This window comes from Pocillopora verrucosa, chromosome 3, assembly GCF_036669915.1.
Source record: "Pocillopora verrucosa isolate sample1 chromosome 3, ASM3666991v2, whole genome shotgun sequence".
In the NCBI taxonomy this organism is placed as follows: Eukaryota; Metazoa; Cnidaria; class Anthozoa; order Scleractinia; family Pocilloporidae; genus Pocillopora; species Pocillopora verrucosa.
The window spans coordinates 11,173,531-11,187,664 of NC_089314.1; the positions used below are offsets into that span (position 1 = coordinate 11,173,531).

The window sequence follows — 14,134 nt, forward strand, 5'->3', positions numbered from 1 at the left end:
GCTCATTTCGCAGCCTCGGTACCCAAAGCTCCCACAATACAGCACCTTACAGAAGCTGTCGATTGCGTAACCAACTAATCATATAAAGAGGTGAAATGTCCATCCTTATGAATTACTTGGGTTAATCGACCATGTACAAATAAACAACAAGTTACTTACTAGAATATGCTTCAGCAAAGCCGATTATCTTGATCAAAGTTCTGGAATGTATATCGCACTCTTTCGGTTTTAAAAAATGTGATTTGAAGGCCAGTCAATCTGGTCTGTATCTTTGTCAGTAGGTATAGAAGAAATATTCCATTATTTCAATTTATGCTAAACAATTCGTCACTCTATTTCCCCATAATGATCAATGGTGGCATAGTAGATACTCAGTATAATTACGTATTAAGACCTAGAGAAAGAAATTCAAATATCCGAGGATCTTCGACCCACAGGTTTAAGAACTTTACCTCAAACAAATACACTTTATGCTTTGCACATGATTAGTTTCGCCATTATTTTGCCATTATATGCTTTTTGGTTGTTAATACAATCAATTTTTTCTTAGCTATTTATATTGTGTTATTGGATTATTATTGTTTGCTGGGCAGACTTGTAATTCAGTTATTTTTACTGCAAGAGGTCTTAATAAACATATCCAAATATCCATACCTGAAGCGGCTCGAAGGAATCGCAGATATTTTGTGCAGCTGCAATCCTCACCTCGAAACCTGCCTTTCTCGACTACGTAAAATGTGTTTTAGCTAATCTCTGAATTTGCAAGCCAACGCAGAGTGTAATTTATGCATGTGAAACAGATCCGTTGAATAACCTGATGAAATGAAAAGAGATAAAACTACTTTACACTAAACAAAGAACCTCTGTATCCCAAACAATTTCCATTAATCTCTGAATTTGCAAGCCAATGCAGAGTCTAATTTATGCATGTGAAACAGATGTGTTGAATAACCTGATGAAATGACCAACGATACAACTACTGTATAATAAAAAACAACTTCCATTAGTTCCGGAATTTCCTGTCGATATTATTTCTGGCGGATGCTCTCATCTAAAATCGTTCCCCTTCAAAGAGTACAGCACTGAACTGTTCACTGTACTTTGATTGTTTATGAATTCTGAAGATTGGACTACACATCAGGGCACAGTTGTTCGAAGAGTGGATGATGCTATCCAACGGATAAATCACTATCTAGCGGATAACTATTAAGAAAACGTATTGCGCTATCCACTGGATAGCGTTATCCAACCTTTGAACAAGCGGCCACAGAGATTGACATAACTAACATCAAAACTTTTATCATGATCTGAGAGTGACAATCAAAGTCGATACAAATAACTTACCTATCAAACATTACGGATAAATTGGCTTTTGTTGAGGTACTACAGAATGATAATGAACTGAAAGTTACCAGTTCACTGATCATGACTATGATGAACCTGGACTCTATATTTGCATACTCACGCGGTATTAGCAGTTCAGCTCCAGGAGTCTGTGCCTTGCCAAAGGTAGGACGCAAAGGCCGAAGGGGTTTCTTACATATAAATCACATGCAGTACTTACCTAGTTTACTCCAGTTCATTTTATTTGTTGATGATACTGGTTTTAATCAACAGCAGATATTGATGTGCTGGAAGACGTAAGAAATTACGAAATCTGAAGATGAAACACTAAATCTGCTATTGTGTATCTCACAAACTACATCTTAGACATCTCAGAGCGCAAGGGCAAACAATTAATGACAAGAACTGTCTTTATCGACTAAAGGTAATTCCCTTTAAATTGTTCTACAATCAAACTCTTTTTGAAACTTGGTATAATTAACATTCATGATAAAACCTTAAAAAAAAATGCAATTAAAAAATGGGGTCACCGTGCTTGTTTACGCGTCAGCAGGCTCTTAAAATGGGGTATTTTTACTGGTTGCGCGTTAAAAATTCGAATCTCCTTCGTACAGAATTTAGCCTTAGTAACTTGAAAGAAATTTTAATTTGAAATTAAAGCTTCTTTTATTAAAATAAATGGTATTGCTTCATGTTAGCGGTTTCTGATTGCCTGGTTGTGGGGATTTTGCACTTTTTCGGACAGTTCCGAAATGGTGCCCATCGTGTTCGAAACTTGCAGCTAAATATAGGAATTGCACCGACCTGTGATTGAAGTTAAAAATAACATTAGTCACGCTGTTGAGCTCAAGAGACTTGCTGATCACGTTGGCATTTGTGGACGAAAATTATGTTAGCATTAAAAATCTTTCCTTTTTTCAAATCAAATAAACACAAGCTTTGATATTATCGCTGGAAGATAAATTTTCGGGTTCAAATATTGAATGTAATATTAAGACCCTTTCAGAATTACTGTTTGCATTCTTGTTTGCAACCAAACCAACAGAGTAAATAATTGTTTTACAAAACATTAATTTCATAAATTGCAATCTTAATTTGCGTTATTTATAAAGTACTGACATATTTTTGCCAGCACCCGCTTGTTTGAGGAGACTCTGGGTTTGTTGTCAAACCTCTCCATACTGAACTTTCTTCACCCCTTTTTCCTTGCCTCTTTGTTACACCACTTGTAGGTGATGGAGACCCAAACCTGAGCTTGCACACTTAATGGCCATTGAGGCTGAAATGTACTTATCTCTGACTAATGGCTGCGGGGTATTAACCAGAAGTTTCTTTTCTTTTAGGAGCTTTTGATAGGATGTCACCCATGAAACTTTGAAACTCTGCTTTTGTAGCAGTTTGACATTTAGAAACTTGTTCACCAGCTGGTAGAGTATTTGCACATTTGCAAGAGCATTGTGAGCTTCATAGGATTTACACAGAAGATCTTGTACAAGGTTTTCCTGGCTATGGGATTTCCTTTCAGGAGGCAATTCCCTGAATGCTGGAATAGAGTCTGTAAAGCCAGAAACAGTTTTAGCTAAGTCATCCATGACTCCATTTTTCTCTGCTGCTTGTACCAAGAACCTGGCATCAAAGGATTTGCAATTGTACGTAACTAAAATGCAAGGCATTCTTGATTTCAGCCACTCAATGAAGTTCTGCAGGGTCACATCAATTGCAATGGCATCAGTAATTGGCTTCCCATCATGAAACAGCATTCCTCTTTGGAAGGTGAGTTTGTTCACATCAGATGCTTCTGGTGATATTACATGATAAGGCTTGATATAAATAAAGAACTCATCTTTACCATCTGTTGCTGTAATTTGTAGGATTTCGGCATCATTACCTGATGTCAACAAAGATAAACAAATTTTTTAAGATATTGTAATCCAATTATTACTTTACAAAGATTTTACAAGGAAAATGTAATAAAAAAGCTAAGTGCATCTATGCAGGTTATATATAAAATAAAAATAGAAGGAGCGATTACTGAATACCTCTCCTGCTAATTCACATCTCGCCTATTTTCTTTAAGAACAAGGCAAGATAAAACAAAGGAATCTATGTGATGCAAATTAGCAGGATAAGTCTTCAGCAATTTAGCAAAATAGAACAACAATTCCGTGATTAAATATAATTATTCTCTAATGTGTAATTCAGAAATACCCTGCTAAGACAAACATGGTTATATTCACTTTGTTACTTTTTTGCTGAACTCCACCCTGCAAAGCTAATTACCCCTTTCTGGATGTTTCTAAATCAAATATGATTTGATGGTAGTCTTTGGTTAATGATACTTTCTCAATCTTTGAGGCTGCAAGTGGTGCTGGAATTTCCTGAGCGGCATTGTGTCCATCGAAGCCCATTCCAGAACTATACTGTTGTCCTTCTCTGTTCTCAAGCTGTTTTGTCTTTTTCAACCGCTTCTCTTTCTTCTCAATTCTTTTCTTCTTGTACTCTCTTTTTTTCTGTTTCTCTTTCAAACTTAGAATTCTCTTGTCCATTTTCTTTGCTAACTTTAAAGAATTGGAACCTGGAGATAGTTGTGTCTTCATAAAAGCCTAAAAGAAATTCACTAGCCTTAGGGAAAACAATATTCTAAGTTATAATATAGTGTTTTATTATTTGTTTTTTTTGTGACTCATAATATGCAATAGGTACTGGTAGTATAACACTGGACACATTGGTTAATGTTTAATGTTCAATGGATCTCACAAACTGGGAAGTGTACAAAATGCTCATAATATTATATCTGCTCACCTGAGAAACATAAGAATGGCCTAAGTTCTTTTGGCCAACAGCACATGCAACACAGAAGTCATTGTTTTTGCTAGATCTGTAGTGTCCAATCTTTGGAGCTTTGCTTCCTATAGTGTTGTGGAGTGCTTCATTTGCCTGGCTTGACCCAAGGGGAGCTAGCTTCTTGGCATTTGAAGCATAAACCTAAATTGAAGAAGCAAACAGTTTTTTTCACTAAAATTTGGTATCTCATAAAGCTTGTGAAACTAAGAAAGAGGTTGATAGTCCCCTGACACTTATAGCTTTATCCCTTGCAGTTATTATTTAGAATAAATTCATAAGCACTAACACTATTTTCATAGATTTGTGTTCCTCTACTACATGTAAAATGTTGGGAATTGGGAATTTGTGAGGAGTGAGCTGTGCCACCATGCATGTACACTGTACTTACTTCTATGATCTTTCCCAGGGACTGCCTCAAGCTTTTGTCTGTCAGATCCTTGCCATAGGGAAGGCCTGTGTGTTTGTAGGATGCAGGATTTTTTAAGTAGCCACACCAGTTGCCACAGGAAGAATGGTCACCATAAGCATGGGGTACAATAGACTCCAGACCATTTTGCACGCCTTCTTCGTCATCCTTATTCTGCTTTAGTGTGTAACCAAAGCATCACTGGAAATACCATATCACCATATCTGTCAGGCTTCTGTTTTGGGTTTTGATGCTGTATAGTGAGCTACCAAAGGATCTTTTAGCATGGACTACATCTGACCATTTTTCAATCTCGTGTTCGACATTTTTCCTCACTTTGCTAATGCTGGATGAATCATCATCCCCAACAAGAACAGATACAACTGCATTTTTTTCTTCACAACTGTTAAGCAGAGTGAAACCACAAAAATAACATTTTGTGCTATAAAAAGTGAGGGCATTCAAACTACACCTAGGCATTATCTTAAAGTATTTTCTTTTTTGCATTTTTAACATACTCATATTCAAAAATATAGGTGCATTTTTATGTTGGCTTTCTTGTCAAATTTTCAATCATTGTTACCAAGGGTGTTAGGTACTGTAAGACTTTCCACTGTTCATAGTTCAAGTGTCATTACTGTAACATTGATATCATAAGAAAAGATTCCACAAGTCTCTCTTTGGAGCAATAAAACTGCGAATTTAACATTTTAATAACTATTGTTATAATTATTATTTTATTTTTTATTTTTATTATAGCATACCTGATTATTAATTACCTTTTGACCAGATCAACACAAACATCAGCTTCCATAGCTTTTGACGAGCCTTCCCAGTTGAGTCTGCAGTCGTGTATGCGAGGCTTTTTTGACTGTCTGCTGGCAGTTTCACATGTTGCACACCTTTATAAAAGACATTATGGGTAAAGGTCCTGGGTAGCACCCATATTTGCCTCCTCTTGAAAGTGTTGTCATATGTTGAATGATTCTGTACTTTCTGTGGTCAAATTGAAAAAAAAAACATAGCAGCTTTCTATGAAAATGCATATCCAAATGCACCCTTTTCAATTCTTTCAGGTGTAGAATTTGTCAGGCTGTTGTGGTCTTTTTCCCTTTTTCGGCCGCGAAGTTTAAATCCACTGCAGACTTCCGGATTACGCACATTTTTTCTTTTCCTTGTTTTTTGAGAGCAGACCAGGAAGCTGTCAGCCGATTTGCGGCATATTACGAATAAAAGCTTTCACTCTGCAAAACAAAAGCTTTCGCTCTGCAAGAGCGGCCCTTGTCTGTTCTTTTCACGCTAGCGGGAAGAACGGCGCAGAAAAGGTCGAGCAGTGCAAAGCAAGGGAATAACCTTCGGTGTTTGACCCCGTGAATAACAAGTGCCTCAGATTAAAGCACAACGGAGTCCGGGGTCCTAGTCATGACTAGTTCAAGAACCATCTCACTTCTCGCAGTCAAAGAGTAAAGTGCAACTTATCCAGTCTTACACTTGAATGTGTCGCACCTCAAGGTTTTCTACTAACACCTTTGCTGTTCGTTATATACGCCGCTGGTTCAGGTTCCGATAATATCCAAATGACGATTTAAGGAAATCGTGACAGGGTGGAGCAATGGATGAGCAACAGCAAGCTACTACAAAACCTGAGCAAGACAAAATGTACTCTATTTGGAGAGAACAGAGGCTTGCAGGCTCGACTAACTTTAACATCCAAACGCACCGCATGGAAATTGAAAGGGTTGCCAAATTTTGCTGCGTAGCGGCAGTGATGGGTGAACATCTCTAAACAAAGTGCTCACTGAGGTTAACACACGCCTAAGCTTGCTTCACCGCTTTCAGTCATGCCTGACTCTTACAAAGCCGATCAATGTGTGTACAATTCCCTCATTCTGCCGGTTATTTGCTACACAGACACCGTTTGGGGGAGCTATCAGTTGCGCGCAGCAGTAAGTTACGGCAACTACAAAACGGAGCTGTAGGTATCACTATCAGAAGTAATAGCTCCAGTGAGCAAGGCTATCGAGGCGTTAGGCTGGTCTAACTTTGCATTTTGCAATGCATTGTAGAGAAAGGTGGTTTTTCGTCATGTTACGAGCCCTATGAGGAATCGAACCTCAGACCTTCGGATTCCGCCCTCTGATGCCGCTCTACCACTGAGCCACAAAGACTCTTTAGTAAGCCTCATATGGGTTGAAACATATTAAAATATGTGTGACTCGCGACTGGAATGTCGACCGCAAAAGGTCAAATAACTGCATTTTAACGGACTTTGAAAAGCTTTTGTATCGCTCTCAATCACTTGCCCAAACAAATTTTTACAGTTTTATTGAAAACATCTTTTCGAAATTCAACCACCAAAAGCTTAATCCATTTAAACCACATGGGTGTGTGTGTGCGTGTGTGTGTGCGTGTGTGTGTGTGTGTGTGTGTGTGTGTGTGGGGGGGGGGGGGGGGTGGTAGTTTCAATTATTTTGAGACTAAGAAAGATTTATGGGCAAAGTTTGAAAGAAATCGATATTTTGAACCGAAATGCATTGGACGGCTTTTAGAGAGACTGCGACTTTAAAAAGGTAACATCACAGAGTTCATAGAAAACGTATTGAAATCCATAATGCCATTTTGAGCAGAGAAAAAAGGCATGCGAATACAAAAAAAAAACCCCAAAACATCAAGTGCACCATTTAAACATATACTAACTTAAGGGGAAATAAGAAAGAATCAATCGTATGGACGAATGCTATCGATTTTTTACCCGGGGTAAATAAATTAAAAATAAAAATAAAATAAAATAAAATAAATTCATTATTATGTTGGCCTAGATATTTTATTAAGCTTATATTATGCACTTATATATCCTTTTTTGACCTATGGAATAATTATTTGGGGAAATACCTATAAGACCACTCTTCAACCAATTTTCATTTTACAAAAAAGAGCTGTGCGATTAATTACCTTTTCTAGATTTGATGAGCACTCTAGTCCTTTATTTAAATCTCTTGAAATTATAAATTCCTAGACCTAGTAACTTTTCATTTAGCAATCTTTATGTATAAATATCATAATCAATTATTGCCATCAGTCTTTAGTTCTTTTTTTAGTAAAATTTCGCAAATCCATACCTATAATACAAGGCTTGGTGCAAAACAGTCTTATTATCTTCCAAAAGCAAGAACAAATTATGGTATATTCAATATCAGATTTCAAGGTCCATCAATATGGAATTCCATTGACGAAGATATAAAATTATCTTCATTGTCTTTGTTTAAAAAGAAAGTAAAGCAGCAATTTATCAAAGATTACTAGACATCTGTATTGTCTGTGTAACTTTAAAATGGAAATAATACTGTTTTGCAATGTATGAATTTTAGTCTCTTTAATATACTGATAGTTTTACTTTTGTGTGCGTTTATGTAACTCTTTGTTTTTGTGTCCCTGACCTAAACATTTAGACATCTTTTCTTTCAATTGGCTGCCTGGCATTTTTAACTCTTAGGTTATTTCGGGCAGCCAGCGCCCCTATCATTGTCTGTACTATTATTATAAATTCTTCTTTCTTGTATATTTTGGGGTGAAAAAATAAAGTTGTTCTTGTTTGGAAAAAAATTAGTAAGCTTACATCAGTTACAAGTAAGATCGATCATAAACTTCCACAAATAAGTTGCGCCTGTAACAGATTCGTGATCGATTAATGCTGGTTAAAAATAGACTGCAAGAAAATCTTACCTTTGTCGAGGAAAGGTTTCTTGGCTTTCTTTTCCGATCAGGCAATGGTCGATCCCTGATCTCTCGTGGATCACGGACGCGGCGATTCCACTCCGCATTCCAGCCGTCAAAGGACACGATCACGAAATTATCGTCCACTTCTTTAACAGTGCACGCACACCAAACTCCTTCTTCATCGACTGCTTCAGCTTTTGAAGCCAACAGTTTTTGGAAGCGCTATGTCGTTTTTAGTCAACCGTGCGTTTAACTTATGCGATCAAAACAGGTTTGCGATCGATAAAGCCGGTCAACTTGTTTTGATGACTCTGCAATCGGTCGCTAGGATACTGAGTGGTGTCCAGTATCCCTCTGTAATTCTAACGCCTCTTGCGCATGCGTCGATTAAAACCGGAATTGTTAATGAATTACACGCTTTTGTCCGTGTTGTAGTCGTGTTGTTAGCGTAAAACGAAGTAACACCGCACTTTTTGGTCTTGTGCCGACGAAAAACGTGTCGAAAGGTAAAATGCTGTTTTTTTTTCTGAATAAATGCATGTCATGTAACCAAAACCGTAAGAAAGAAACGAACGAAAGAAATTTTGTGGAATATGCAAATTCCACAAAATTTCGTTTGTCGTTGTGCTTTGTAAGCGTTTTGAGGCCGCTTGTTTCTTAGGCATAAGCACTCGATATAACGAGTACGTCGCTTATCGAAAGGTAAATTACTGTTTTGTTTGCTTGTCAAATGCATATCTTATATCTAAAACCGTAAAAAAGAAACGAAACCACCTATGCAAATTCCACAATAGTTTTATGACGTTTATGCTTATGTAAGCGTCTTGGGTTTCTTGTTTTTTTGGAATATCAACCCGACATGAGCTGTGAAAAAAGACATATAAACTCTTCGTCTCATCCATAACATTCACTCAACTGGCTACGGCTCGATATTTCATGATATTCCTTACATGTATCAACTTATTTCTCCTTCACGGAAAAGGCGGTGCTTTCGAATCTTCGGAAAGGTTTCCATTCGACTTATCGTGCGTTCATTCAACGAATATAACTGTAAATGTCCGCAAGTAAACCCAAAAAAGACATAATTAAGTGCTCTTTGCCAACGAGGAACGAAAGTCTTGAAATTCTTCTATTTCAATCGTTTCTCTTGTTTATTACGCGTTAGTTTTCCTTTTTTTGTGTGTTTCGAGAAAATGTTTGTAAATAGGACATTGCAATGAAAACTAATTCAACGCAGCTTTCAGTCTTGTGAGGCTATATTTTTCCCAGTTCTGTGGATGCACTTGGTTGATGGGATGAAAAAATCACTCTTTATTAGGAATCGGATGATTTCTCTTTATTCCAACACTTTTTGGGAAAATCTGGAGTAAAAAGGACACAGCGATGTTTTTCGAAAGTCGATTGATTGATTGGCTTGCGGTTATTCGCAATCTCCTGTTATGCATTGCAGATAGACGTAGTTGGAGTAATGACTTATTCTCTTTTTATTCATTTTCCAGACGTGTTTAAAGTCTGGAATAAAACTCCAAACTATATTCATTTCCTTGTTACACCATAGCCTTTACCCATGCTTTCTGTTAATTTTATAATGTGATTAATTATCTTCGAGAGTTGTTGATTGACAAACTGTTCACTCGGTAAGTAAGCTGTTAATTTCCTTTACATACTCAATGCTACTACTTGGAAAAAAAACATGAATTGCAAAATCCGATTGAACATTTTTTTCAATCCGTTTAGCATTGCTACCGTGATAAACAAACGAGGCATTTTAAGATTTTCCCTATATGATCCTCATTATCTCTTGAAATCCACTCGACGTAGTCACTGGCTGCCTTTTTTTCTTGTCACTTTTTCTGACCGCTTACCACGGTCATTCCCATAGACTCGAACAGAATACCCGTCGCTAATCTCATTTTTCCATCTACCTTTAATTCAAAGGAGCTGAATAAAGATTTGTGAATCTGAGAGTATTTAACCCAATTTTATTTGTGAACAAAGGCATATTCTACAGCTTGAGGGCCCACTCCTAAGTCCAATTCTTTCAAAAAGAAATTGAATTTTTTCAAAAAGATTCATGTTTCTTCAGAAGAGAATTGATTATTTCAGATTCTTCATCCTCTAAGGAGAATTATAATTCTCAGGATAAGAAATCTGGTCCTTGAGGAACAAAAATTCTTATGAGACGAATCTCAAGTATGTCTGATTCTTGTAAGAAGAAAAGTAGTTTTTCCCACAAGAACAAAATTCTTTTGCCGAGAACCGGTTTATGAGATATTCTTCCGTGAGGACACACTGCTCTCCTCCCAAGATGATGTCCATTTAAGGAAAGAACTGAATGTCTTCTCCTAAGGTTACGAATTCTTATGAGAAGAATCTCATGTAAGTCTGATTCTCGTTAGAATACTAGCTTTTTCCCACAACAACAAAATTATTTTGCCAACAACCAGTAAATAAGGTATTCTTGTGTGAAGAAACAAGGCCCCCCTCCCAAGACAAGATATTCATTTGAGGAGAATCTCATATTTCAAGGAAGCTTATCAGAAGAATCACTGCTCTTCTTATAAGAATTTTTGTCCTTCACCAAAGAATGAATATTCGTTTTTAAATCAATAGTACTTCTCTAGAGATTGAAATTTGCTTGTGTGAAGAATAACATTCAAAATCATTCTTGCTGATAAAGTTTTTGTGCTCTTTTGAGGTCTGAATATTCAATTGAGAAAAATCTCATGCCTTAACTAAGTTTTGTCGAATTATTGAAAGCACTGAATTTCGTCTAACACAGTAAATTACACTGAAAAGAATTTTGATTTATTTGGTTTTATGTCTAACATACAATCAACATAACTTAAAATTAACTATTTCACTATATCGACAACTTTCACTGTTTATTACACCCATTTTGAAATCACTGGTGGTCCCTATAATCTGATTGGCTCTGATTGGTGCGATTTATCCACGAATCGCACCATTTTTTGCTTTAAATCGCATCATTTCCCCAGCCAATGAGGAAGCTACACTAAGAACAAAACAACCGATCAAATTTCAAGGCTTGTTTAATAACCGATCAAATTGCAGGAAAATGAAAGATAAAGAGTATCATGTGGCAAATTTTGCAACTTTTGTTTCCAGAACTCTTATTCTCCCCCCCCCCCCCCAAAAAAAAAAATGGATGAATTTAATTTCAAACTGGTTCAGTAATGCATCAATAAAATATTTGAACTGACCAAGTCCAGTATTTGGGCGATTTCAAAATTGCTGTAATAAAGTGATAATTGAACCTCGTGTCGCGCAATTTTGGTCTGAAATCATACTTGTGATTTCAAATCGAACTCACCCTGCGCACTTGTTCGATTTTGAAATCACACGTATAATTTCAGCCCAAATTGCACTCCACTCAGCTCAATTACCATTATTTATCTACATATCTCATACTTTGTATCTAAGTGAAAAGATATATCACTTTTAAATCATACCCCATTTTGTTTGGTTTTATCTTTTAACATACAATTCACAAAAATATAATTCACTTACATATTCGTGACAACATGATGTATACATCAAGTTATCAATTAACAACTATATCAACATTCACTGTATTAACAACTTTCAGTTTTTATATACATATCTCATTCTTTGTAAATTAGTCATATATATATCACTCCACTGACTGTTACAATAGCATGCCGATTGCAACCCCTAGTCCTTTTCTATGATCCCTTCTCTAGCTGAGCAACTTCTTCTGCCTCACTAGCAGTATATTTCCAGAATTTCTTTCTAATTTCTTACATTTTCACTTGAAAAGGCCACTTCATCCTCAAGTAAACTAAGGGATTAATACAAACAGATTCCCATGGATTAAAACATCTAATTCACTATTTGTGGCACTTTAAAAATTAATTCAGAACATATTCATACCAATGAGCAATATGAATTTTAGCTGAATTGGACATTTTTTACACAAGTTTCTCTAATCAATGAAGACCTTCTATTTCATAAAGTGTGCCATCATTCAGCTGTAATTTATCTTAACCTCGAGTTCTGCAACTGAATTAAATTTGTCAGTCCTACATTCAGTACAGCATGAACAGGGTTCAATCAATTACTGAAGAGCAGTTCCTTCCAACAGCTTTGTTAACAACATGTTCCCAACGAATGTGAAGTCTGTTCAAGCATTATCCAGGTACTTGGACTTCATCTTAATGATATGATGCGAGCCTCGGTCGATCGGTTGACAATAGATTATTGTAACAAGAACCCATCTGACACTCCGAGTATACCTAATACACCACTCAATATGAACCCAGATTTGAATGCCTTCCTAAGGTAGAAGTTAATCTTAGAGCGGAAGGCAGTATTGGCGGCTGAAATATCACTCCTCAAATGAGATCGAAGGGGCAATTAGATAACGGCGTAATATGTGACGAACACAGTCTGTAGATTGCACGATTATATGCCATTATCTGCTTCGATATACATACTGTAAGATTTTAAGCCTTTAACCGACGGCGTAAAATCTTACATGTATACATTACCGACTGGAAGAAATTATGCCGTTAGTTTACGGCGTAAAATCTGACAGTATATATATCTCACACTGGTAGAAATAACGCCGTTAGTTAACGGCATAAAACTTTACAGTATATGTATTACCGACTGAGCCAAATTATGGCGTTAGTTAACGGTGTAATTTGGTTTAGTCGGTATAAGTACATACTTTAAGGTTTTACGCCTTTAAGTAACGGCGTAATTTGGCTCAGTCGTATATATACATATTGTAAAGTTTTACGCTGTTAACTAACAGCATAACTTGGCTCAGTCGGTAATAAACATTACGCTATCGACATTGCTGATCCTAGCAGTATGCAGGACGCGTGTCATATGAACTTCTTAATAGACCTCGCTCACCGTGGAGTCTCTGTGGCTCAGTGGTAGAGTATCGGAGCGCGGAATCCGACGGTCTGAGGTTTGATTCTTCATGGGACTCAGAATTTTTACTTTGTCCCACACGTGACAAAACGATATATATCTTTCTTTAAAGTCACTCTACCCAAGCGTAATTTTATGTACGTACTAAATTCCTCTGTCTTCAGATTATGGACAACTCGGTCATCAAACGAGACTCAGGCATGGTAAATGATCTCACCACAGCCTTCCAAGAGTATGCAAAAAGTCTCGGAAGGATGGATCTTTACAACTATTACTTTACCTTTCGGCGCAACGATGTGAAAGATCTGACTAAGGTTGAGTTTGGAAAAATTATGGACGACTACCAAATACCAAGCACGCAACGTTACGGAAGGAGGGGCAACTTGGTTGTCATAGATCACCAAGAATCAGGTTCCATACGAAAGACCATTCTAATATTTGCCCGATCAAAAAACCGCAAGTATGATGTTGTTGTGGCCGAAGGGAAGATGTCGACCAATTTGGACTGGGAAAGGTATTGCGCTTCGCTTTTATTTTGGCATGTTCGTCTTCCATTGTTTATCGTTATTTCAGTTTGTAACAAAATACAAAAGGGACTCACCTTTACAAGGAGGCTCTCGTTCTCTTTTATTTTGTTTTTAATTATTTACCTTGTCTTTTCTTCGCAGGACTGGATGGACTGCATTTATGTCAGCTGCCATAAGTGGGGCAGCTTATTATGCGACTAATCCTACCCTGGGGATTGTGGCTGGGGCAATAAGTTTATTTAGAATTGGGAGTAACATAAATAGTGGCCCAAACAACCACGAATTTGAAGATGTCGTCACCGATTTCATGATTAAGCAGCTGATTGCAGCTCAAGATTTGATCGTGGAAAGACAGGGCAAACTTGCATTT

At 37.0% G+C, this 14,134-nt stretch overlaps 2 protein-coding genes across 3 annotated transcripts in view; one reads left to right on the plus strand and one right to left on the minus strand.

Annotated features, from left to right (window-relative positions):
- Positions 1-2,561: 2,561 nt before the first annotated feature.
- Positions 2,562-3,017, minus strand: LOC136279539 (uncharacterized). The gene has a single exon (XM_066163481.1). It carries the CDS (start codon positions 3,015-3,017, stop codon positions 2,562-2,564), a length of 456 nt encoding a protein of 151 aa, XP_066019578.1.
- A 5,680-nt stretch (positions 3,018-8,697) lies between these two features.
- Positions 8,698-14,134, plus strand: part of LOC131797985 (uncharacterized) — a 14,503-nt gene continuing 9,066 nt past the window's right edge. The window contains exons 1-3 of one of the 2 annotated variants that reach the window (XM_066164650.1): positions 8,698-8,817; positions 13,402-13,751; positions 13,906-14,134. The exon at positions 13,906-14,134 is cut by the window's right edge and continues 1,753 nt beyond it. In XM_066164650.1, coding sequence (XP_066020747.1) covers positions 13,405-13,751; positions 13,906-14,134 — 576 coding nt within the window. In that variant the 5' untranslated portion in view covers positions 8,698-8,817; positions 13,402-13,404. The remainder of the gene's footprint in view (positions 8,818-13,401; positions 13,752-13,905) is intronic. The other variant, XM_066164651.1, reaches the window with a different exon arrangement.

What these genes read in the sequence shown, in the direction of transcription:
- LOC136279539 (XM_066163481.1), bottom strand. Translation starts at nt 3,017, where the DNA reads ATGCCTTGCATTTTAGTTACGTACAATTGCAAATCCTTTGATGCCAGG.